This window comes from Leptinotarsa decemlineata, unplaced genomic scaffold (assembly GCF_025532065.1).
Source record: "Leptinotarsa decemlineata unplaced genomic scaffold, Ldec_3_MD MMD2_tig00026282_RagTag_RagTag, whole genome shotgun sequence".
NCBI lineage: Eukaryota > Metazoa > Arthropoda > Insecta > Coleoptera > Chrysomelidae > Leptinotarsa > Leptinotarsa decemlineata.
The window spans coordinates 17915426-17926142 of NW_027412668.1; the positions used below are offsets into that span (position 1 = coordinate 17915426).

Sequence of the window (10717 nt, forward strand, 5' to 3'; positions counted from 1 at the left end):
GTTTCGCTTGCTAACGCTTTTGTATCTACAACAAGGCTATTTGCTCCAAGTTACTCTGACGTGATTTATACAACACTGGAAAATATGTTGTTTAAATATTTTTTTAATTAACCAGCTATCGCAACCCTACGAACGACAACTCTCAGAAGTCGAAAGTCGAAACTTGTGCGAGCTAAGGACAAACGAGGTCTTACCTTTTAACGTGTTATTCCTAACACGGAAGGATCTAGAATCGACGTATGATAGTGTTAAGGTCGTTCATCATCTTCTTCATTATGGTTCATCATTACTTCCAGTACATTCTCGATATATAATTCTTGCTGATTGCCAGGGCTAGATTATAATTCATACACAAAGTTTATCTTTCGATGACGCCAACTATAGGTTGCAGTGGCACAATTCTGTTACAGGAATATGAAAACTGTTTCTCTTGAACTTGAAACATTATTTCACGAAAAAAAGTTGAATTTGAAAGTTGCAACTTTCGGTGTTTTATGAGGATGCGAAATCTAACGATTCTATATTATTTTCAAGGACTATTCCATGATTGGAGTCCCAAATAATGGAAAAACACAAACAACCTTGACTGTCCTGACTATAGAACTTTGAAGGATGTTGAGAAACTCGTACAAATAATTTACTGGCAAATGTTCAACTCACAGGATAAACTGCAGTGATCCGTTTCTTCTAGGTTTAACTGAAAATGTCTATTGAAAACACTTTCCCAACACCAGAACTAAAATTACGGACCCTTTTCAATAGGTTTCGAGAAAGCGTCACTGTAAATCATTCTAATTTTTTATGAAGCAAATCAGTTGTTTCTCTGCTCTGTGAAGTTTCCGAACACTGCAAACTAAGAAAGGAGATAAATCCTAAAACGACATAATCGGATATTTACCGCCATCATGGCAGTTTTTTCCACTGAAATATTGACCAGTATATGCTTTTTTTGTAGATCCAGATGAAGAACTTCGTTTGACTTGATACCAACGCCACTGACTTTATTAAGAAATGGAATGTAATGTAAATATTTTTCGTTTCTAAAAATATCACTGTATTAATAAATCTTAGTATGCAGTAATAAAATTATCTTTATTTAAATGTTGCCAAGGTCATGGTTCAAGTTGACGGGTTTCTCACAGTTTACTTTAGGTTGCTTTGGGAAAAACATATTACCCTGGAATCGGGGCTTTCTGGGAGTAACAACTATTCCTTCTGTTTAGTCTTATCAAATTGTGTATTGGCAAATTTCTGTTTTATATATAAGGAGAAACGCCAGTGATCAATCCGCTTGCTACCAATCATCCAAAAGAAAATGAAAATCATAGTACTTTTGATAAGTATTAGTGTTTGTTTGACTTCTGGAAGTAATGAAATTGGTAAGTATTAAGTGTTAAGGTGCATGTCGACTAAATTACGATTTTTATCCTACTTGGCTTGGACAGTGGATTGAACATTTCGAATATGCAAAGTTCAGGAAAATGATAACAATATCAGTAGAAAGTTGTCTTTCTAATAAATATTACCTGAAGCCAAATGCAAAATTTTATTAATGATTTTTCATATATATTCCCATTATACTTAACGTTATACTTTATATTTAAAAAGTTTTAAGGTAACCCTCTGTATTTAGTATTTAGAAAATCACTCAATATCTGAATTTAGCCTTTTCACAATTTATCTATTGTTGATATTCTAATATACTTTGGATGAAATAAACAAGCATTGGAATATCTTCTTCCATTAACCAGGTGTCGCACCCCTACGAACGACAACCCTCAGAAGTCGAAACTTGTGCGAGCTAAAGATTAACGAGGACTTACCTTTTAACGTGTGATTCCTAACACGGGTTGGAAGATACCAAGTGAAAATCTATCGATTCAAACATGAAATCATGTTTGCAGTATTGAATCGGATAATGAGTATTTTCTAAGGTAGATAGGTATTCCTTATATACGTTTTTCGATTCACAGTGAATGTTCAAAATAATTCGCTTCTTCTCGGATAATAATTCAAAATCAAATTTTTATTCCGTAAAATGGTTAGTGTGCGATCCTCAGAGTTCAGTTGATCTTACATAGGTGGTCTGAAAAGTTTCTGTTATAACAAAGATACAAGACATTTTTTCTGATTTTCTACACATTTCTCCCAGCGATGCTCCCACCTCTGTAACCCGTCCAAATAGTACTTGGCGTTTTTCTCTGCAAAATAATTGTTCACGAAGGTGATTGCCTCTTTATTTGACGAAAATATATGTCCTCTGAGCGCAATTTTCAGATGAGAGAACAAAAAGAAGTCGCTTGGGACTAGACCTGGTGAGTAAGGCGAATGGTCAAGCAGTTCAAACCGTAATTCGTGGATTTTCGCCAAGGCAACCGCTGAGGTGTGAAACAGTGCGTTATCTTCGTGAAACAAAATTTTCTTATTGTGCAAATGTGGCCATTTTTCCGCAAGTTCTGCCTTCAGCTTATCAAGTAATGATTCATAGTATGCTCCTGTTATGGAGAAATCGATTTAACTCTATGACTATCCCAAAAACAGTCGCCATCACTTTCCCAAACAAAAAAAACAGTTTTTGCTTCTTTTGGAGCCGGTTTTCTCTTTGAAGTTCACTGTTTGGACTGTATTGTGTTTCGGCCGTATAATGTTGTATCCAAGTTTCATCTTCAGTAATCAATCGGTGCCAAAACTTGGATTCAGTGCGCCTAGACTGCGCCAACAGAGAGTTGTAAATGTTCATTTCAACACACGTTTTTGGTCTAAGGTGAGCAAACGCGGCACCCAATGCGCGAACAGTTTTGTCATGCCTGAATGTTGATTTGATATGTGACCAACACATTCTTTTGGCATGTTCATAACCTCTGCTATCTCTCTCACTTCAATTTAGCGGTAGTATAGCGCCATTTGGTGAACTTTGGCGATGTTTTCGTCGGTAGTTGCAGTTTTTGGACGTCCCGAACGTTCGTCTCCCAAGCTCTTACACTTTCTGTATAAGGTCCTTGTTTCAAGATTGATTATTTGTTATATTTATGAAACATACGCTGACAGCATCTTGATGGCGGTTTTTTGTGGGTTATGAAAATAATTTTGTGTTCAGGCTCAAAATTTTTCATGAAAAAGAATAGTATTGATGATGAATTTCGGTCAAATCTGATGTTGCTTAAAATAGTTTGTTTTCCTCGAAACCGAACTCGGGATGTAGATTCTTATATGCATTGACACATACTGTCAATGCATATAATCTCATTCACTGGTATCTCTTTTTCGCATTGTTCACCATCGCTATTGGAATCACTCCACAGGAATGAGTCTGCGTTGTTATCACACTCGTTATAACCATTAGTGCTTGTCCAAGAACGCCACATTTTGAACAGATAACAAAAATTTCAAGTAATTATAACTGCACCAATATCGAATTTCAACATTCAAATAGCGATCAGTTCTTGAACTGAACATTGACAACACAACGAGTATAAACATCCTCGCATTCCATTCGTCACCGTAATATGACTACAAATTTAATTTTATGACTCTTCAGCCAATCATAAAACTCGGTCAGTAAAAATTATCCAATACGAATCGCCAATTCTCCAGTCCACGTGGACTACTTGGTAGCGGCATCATTTCTTTGTATTGGTTCTATTCACAATACCAGTTACTTCGACTATACCTATCAATTCTTTTACTAATTTCGAAATATTTTAAGCTGCCATTATATGTATTCAAGTTATACACTTTTTGCCCTTTTTCTGACAGAATCTATTGTTGCTAACAAAAAAAAACAATTCAAATAATGTGTTATGGAATTTGTTTTTACGAATAATTTCAAACTTGGACGGTTTGTTGCACGATGTCTTGTAAGAACAAAATTTGTTTTGGAAAAATATAGGCAACGTCCTCGTTTGTGAGATTCTCAATGCCATGTTATACAGGGTGATCCAAACCATGTCGTCATAGAAATACAATTACAGTATTTACATTAGAAGGAATCTGAATAGTGTTATTGTTCTTCTGATAATTTTCGCTCGGATTAGGGTATCCACAATTTTTTCAACATAATCAATATCAATTGTATCAATTGTAATAATTCAAGTTCCCAATATTTTGGAGGGTAGAATTCTCAAAGTCAATTGAAAATCTTAAACGATATTTTGTCATTGCCTTGGTAATTTTTGAGACTTCGCTGAATTCAAATCCTACAATCAAGTCCATGAGTTTGTTCCACTTTATGAATTGATATCTACCGATACTGAGATGGAAAGTTTTTGAGCTAGTTACTCGATTGAAAAAACTTTGGCCTATTTTGTTATTCCTGAGCTGATTCTGTTGAGAAATGCCTCAAGAAAACCTAAAAAACTACCGCTTAGACAAATTTCTAAAATTATTGAACTGATTGAACTTTTTGCACTTGGAATATGATCTTTGGTTTGTTTGAAGGAAAAAAATCCGTTTCTATATACAGTACAGTATTACCAGTGTCTATACATTTAAAAAGGCTGCTTCCACCCATATAAAACATATTTTGCCATCTATTTAATTTTTTTCTTTAGATTAACGATTGAGAAGTCTATCAGAACACCAATTTTAATTATTTAGTCTTCATTTTCAGGGCCAACTCTAGCGATTTTTAGGAAAAAATAGGATACATCGATAGATTCACATATTTTTCAAATGGTTCATATTGAAATTATATCTAAATGCTTTGTCATTGAAGTTATAAAAAATAAAATATGACATTTAAATATGCCATCAATTCATTTTTAAATCTTTTGTCACAATTCAGACTTCTCCAGTGGATCCATAAAGTTTTCAATTTATCATTGTTCAGAATTTCACCAAAATCTTTTCGTCATCTAAAGAGTAAAGTCATATAAACTTTTTCTTTTATACCTTTTTTAATCACGGCAGATTTCGATAAAATTCTGAACAGTGATGAACCTAAACCTGCTGAATCCAGTGAAGTAGTTTTAAAAGTGAAGTTGAATTGGTGAGATAATCAAATGATATGTTTTTCAAACTTCATTCTTCCATCAATTTTTCAATGACGGAAGTGTTCCGACGTAATTTTGTCATGAATCATTTTAAAACCATTTTAATCCAGTAAGTAAATATAAATAATATTTGTATTTTTGAAAAATTTTTGAAATTAATCGTGAAAATGAAAACCCATTCATATAAAATCTGGTCTCCGTTCATCTAACGGAAAGATATTTTAATTAATTGACAAATATGTTTCATAGGAGTGCTCCCATTTTAAATGAGTCACATTGTAAATTATTGAGCGTCCTTTTGAATCCACATTTCTATTTCAGGTTATTATTGGCTGGATTACAACGGTGACAAAATTCCAGATAATGCATTGAGAATAGATGAGAATGATCCAAATTCTCCGTACGTTGGCCAAGTGTACACAAAAGAATATGAACTTCTTCCTGCAACTATACGTCCAACTGCTCCATTCGCAACGTTCACTGCATATAATAAGGAATTGAGTTCCGATAAAAATATCAAGGTACTTCTTTAAAATTGTTTTCAATTTTCTGTCAGTAGTGTGATTTATTCAGATTGTAAATACCCATGTAAAGTTTTATGTACAGATTTAAATCATTTTTTGATTGTCCAATATTGAAAGGTCTACGTTTCGGAAAAAATTCAAAAATTTATTTTGATTTTTTTGGTATATCACGAAACTTTTCCGGAGTCGAGAATAACAAATACTTATATATATATATATATATATATATATATATATATATATATATATATATATATATATATAAAGAGAGATTTTATTTTTTTATATTATATATATATATATATATATATATATATATATATATATATATATATATGAAATTTAACGAATATGTTTATTATCAACAGAAGTGCAACAACTAAAAGTTTCAATCATGAACCACCGTCAAATAAACGATTTTTTATAAAAAAGATGATTAGGTAAGGCTAGGTCTAAGGTAAGTGGATCTATTCGACCCTCCACCGCAACCCGCGAGGGTTTATTGTGACTCACACCTATTCACACTCGATCAGTCAGATGGTAAGAGTACGGATCTGCCGAACTCTAAAAACTTGATTCGGTCCCCAACGGGACAGGCACAAAGTACATGCTCTGCTGTTTCATCATTTTCACAGAGGCGAGACACTTTGTCTTCCGACAGTCCAAGTCTCTGCATATGATGATTCAAACGACAGTGACCAGTAAGAAGGCCTGTTAGACATCGTAGTTCATCCCTACTGTAGTCCAACAATTGTTTGGTATCAAACTTCGAAAGGTGGATAAACGCCTTGAAGTGAGCCAATCCTGGAAGATTCTGCCAGAAGTTTATGAATCTTCTTGCCATCCAGGTGTTCAATGTCTGTTTGGCAAAGCCCAAAGCGATGCCAATGACAGGTTCTGGTCCGATAAAGCCGCTTGCATCACCTTCCTTCGCAAGAGAGTCAGCTGCTTCAATACCTTCCAGGCCAGTATGGCCAGGAATCCAGACCAGAGACAATATGTTAAGTCTTCCTATCGAGGAGATTCGTTTTTGTCCATTTGCTACCAATTTAGACGTTGCGAAGTAGGAGCTAAGAGCTTCCAACGCCGCTTGACTGTCCGAGACTATTTTTATTGACTTGTGTGTGAGGTGTGTGAGGTGAGGTTGACCTCACCATTGAGGGAAATTGGCGGTAGATCGTCCAATGTTCCCCTCTTGGTGAAGGGGATTCACACAGTTTTGCTGGGATTGACGGACATCTGCTCCCTCAGGCACCAACTGTAAGCAACGTTCAACATGCTTTGGAGAATATTACAAGCTACCCTTTCCGACGTGGACCTTGCCAGGATGATGAGGTCATCTCCATAAGCTTGCAGATCAACTTTTTTCTGTCAAGGGCATCAAGCAGATTATCCATCAGGAGCGACCACAGAAGGGGAGATTGTACCCCACCTTGAGGGCAGTCCCTGGTGACCTTGTACCTGATGACCTCGCCTTGAAGAGTTGTAGTTGCAGTTATGTTTACTAGCATGGCATAAATCCAGCCAGATAGTACTACGTCCAATTTTATCTAAAAAAATGTTCACATATAAGGTGGTAGGTAATTGGAAGGTCATTTAGACGAATGCGATACTAATTTTTATCAAATTAAGTATGTTAGTTACCTTGAGGGTTTCATGCATATTATAACTCCCCCTTACACTATAATCAGGTAATTATTGGTTTTTATTCCGAGATATAATGCCAACCACCGATGATTCCTCGAATGAATACGAGTAGTAGTTATCACTAGAGGACCAACAGTTTTGAGGAATTCTATTAGTGAAGTTATCATTTCTCTATCAAAGCAGAAAACATTTATTTCAGAATTCCATTATTCTACAAATAAATCTGATGAAGATCAATTTATTTAAATATATATTTTTTTACTTTTTATATAATGAAGTAATTACTAAAATTTGAAGAAAGATGTTTTTAAACACAAATTTTCTCTTTTAATTTTCCTACTTTATTCACATTAATCATTAAATATTTGAATTTGAACAAACAATTATCAACTGAAAATTATAACATCGCGAATAAAAGTATATTAAATTATCGAAACAATAATTTTGAAATAATTCGTTATTTTAAATAATTCTTGTTGGATTAGCGATGCATACCTGTTTTTTAGTAGGACACTATATTGATTAGAAGAAGATATATTGGCCTTTCGTATGTTTTCATTGTTCTGCAGTTGGTATTGTAAAAAAGTTCACCGAGGAATTTACAATTTCCGCACATACGAGTGGGAAAACGTACTATTGAATTCGTAGGATGATCATTTGAGTATACAAATAATTACTGAACATGAGTAAAAAAAATCGCTTGTTGGAAATAGTGTTTTATGCTCTTGTCATTGATACATGTTTTTCGAGTTTTTTTCTTTATTCAATTCAATAACTCAACTTACAGTTGACTTTTGACAATCGTTTCAGTTAGATTTTCCCTGATATTAAATCTGAATTGACAACAGTTTAACCTAGGTTTGTTTGAAGGTGGTTGACAATGTTTCGTGGTGCATTTCATTAATTCAACCCTGGCTGTACAGCAACTAAATAATATCTGATATAGTTCACGGTTATACATACGTAGAATTTTAGTTCCTCTTGAAAGAGCATCGTTGTAATCATCCAAACTGGCTGGAAAAGGAGTATCCAGAGTGAAATAAGTAAATATTACTACACAACGAATAACAAACATGTCCTTGTATCTATTTGAAGACGTAAAACTGAGATCTAAGAGATTACACAAAGTACACATCAAATCAGGACATATTTGTATTGTTTCTAACAATAAACCGGCAATTTGTCTCACTTGGTCATAAAAAAGAAATTTATGGAGAAGGGTATAGACATTTATATTGCCGATTGGGCATTTATCAGTGAGAGCTTTTCTAATTGTAAGTACATTTTACAGTCGCAGACCCAGGACAGAGATATCAAGCTGCTTAGGAACCTATGCGACTGTATTTCAAGCGGAAATTTACGTTATTGAATTGAGTGTGGAGCGATTGGAAGAATCCAACCTCATACACGAGTCAATAAACATATTCTCGGACAGTCAAACGGCGTTGAAAGCTCTTGGCTCCTACCGAGCAACGTCTAAATTGGTCGGAAATGGACAAAAGTTCCCTCCTCGATAAGAAGACTTAACAGATTGTCTCTGGTCTAGATTCCTGGCCACACTGGCCTGAAAGGCAATCAGGCAACTGACTCCTTTGCAAAGGAGGGTGCTGTAAGCAGCTTCATCGAACCAGAACCTGTCATTGCCATGGCTTTAGGCTTTGCCAAAAAAAGATTGAATACCTGGATGGCAAGAAAATTTATGGACTTCTGGTAGAGATTGGCTCACTCCAAGGCGTTTATTCATCCGTCGAAGGTTGATAGACAGTGTGTGTCGCCTCTGTGTGGCAAATTATAAAACAGCAGAGCCCATACTTTGTGCCTACCCTGCTGGGGATCGAATCAGGTTTTCAGAGTTTTAAAAGCCATACTCTTACCATCTGACCTAAAAGACCACTCACCATATAAACTAATCGGCTTCGTTGAGAATCTGAGTTTATTTGGTCGAGTTTGAATAGATATGTGCCACAATAAACCTTTGCGGGTTATGGTGGAGGGTCGAATAGACCCACTTACTTTGGACCTAACCTAACCAAACCTGAGTACCTACAATTTGAGTGGATATGCATCATGAGTCAAAAGGTAAATGGGAGTGGGGGACGATTTTGTCCTACCATTTTTTTGTAGGATAAATATGTTTAGAGTACATTATGAAATTATTTCAAAATCAATCTAGAAAAATAACTGTTAGCAATTGATTTTTTGTACACACTGAATAGACGTGACTTGACGACTGCGCCGTTGGATACCACTATCAAGAAATTTCGTAAGGGGATAAGTTGGTCACATCATTTTAATCAAGATACTCATGAAGAGTCAGTCTGCTATTGATTATTTTTTTCCGGACAGTTGTTACAGTTGATTTAAAACAATAATTTTCATGACAATTCTTTTATGGTTATTACATGATGAGTTTTCGAATTTCAGTATGTGTATTTTCATCATTATCGAATATATTTTCACAGCATTTCAGTTAGGCACTTTTAATCCAAATAAAAAAGCAAAACTGATGACAACTTTTCATTTTCGACTGGAAAAAAATATCTCAGTGTGCCCCAAAAATTGAATTGAACATTCAAAATCTTCTTCCGTAGTAAGACATTCATTACTTGACAATAAAGATTCTACATGGGTATTTCTGGTCTTATTGGTCAGTTCGACATAATGATTTGAATCAATTTAGTCGTTTGATATTTGCTGTGTAGTATTTATTCATTTGACATAAACTGAATATTTGAATTTCTTTCATTAATTAAAAAAATAGAATGGTATTTTATATAAAATGGTTTTTGCTAGAAAAAAAATTCATATTTTATATTATTTTTCAATTTGAGTGGTCGACTTGGTATGGAAAACCTCTTAAATATTTTTATATTTTTTGAAAGGATGAGGCTTCCTTCGTAAATTTCAATTCAAAATGACTAATCATTTCCAGATTTTATGCAGTCAATACAAAGAAAACTTCGAATGGGTTCGAACTAGCGCCCAAGTATACAAGTCTCTACCAAATTTAGTTGTAGGAGGATTTGAAGTCGGTGGCTATCAATACTTTGGGAGAATCTATAGAAATGGCAGATCAGTTTTGGGGAAACTAGCTGGTGCTCTTGCGTTACCATTTAGAGGTCGAGAACAGTATGTTTACGATAATATTGAAGTCCTTACTTATAAAGCTCCTCTTGATGTCCGAATTTCACTTTAGAATCCGGTCCACCTATAATTTAGTTAGTTGACATACATATATTTTTTAGATTTCCAAGTATTCATTGTTTCAAAATCCAATTGCCCCCTCGAACTGTAGAATGATATATATTCATATAAACGAATAAAACTTTCATTCTTTGCTGTGTTTTTTCTCTTTCACCCAGCCATTTCTACTTTTCAAATAAGTCTGAGATGACTTTTACTTTGTTGAACACTAGTCTGGTTCTGTTTATCAGCCTATAGAAAGAGTGATCTCAGAGTTAAAGTGCGAATTTACGAGAAAAAGAATATTCCATCATGTATTGATTTTTAACGGGAATCAAATATCGAAACAAGAGCTCAATAAAATCCTCGAAA

General features: G+C 34.6%; 1 protein-coding gene across 1 annotated transcript; it reads left to right on the plus strand.

Annotated features, from left to right (window-relative positions):
• The first annotated feature begins 1144 nt into the window (after positions 1-1144).
• On the plus strand, positions 1145-10499 carry LOC111509840 (uncharacterized). The gene is made up of 3 exons (XM_023165674.2): positions 1145-1379; positions 5313-5512; positions 10095-10499. The coding sequence occupies exons 1-3, from the start codon at positions 1316-1318 to the stop codon at positions 10356-10358; spliced, it is 528 nt and encodes a 175-aa protein (XP_023021442.2). The 5' UTR covers positions 1145-1315; the 3' UTR covers positions 10359-10499.
• Positions 10500-10717: the final 218 nt, after the last annotated feature.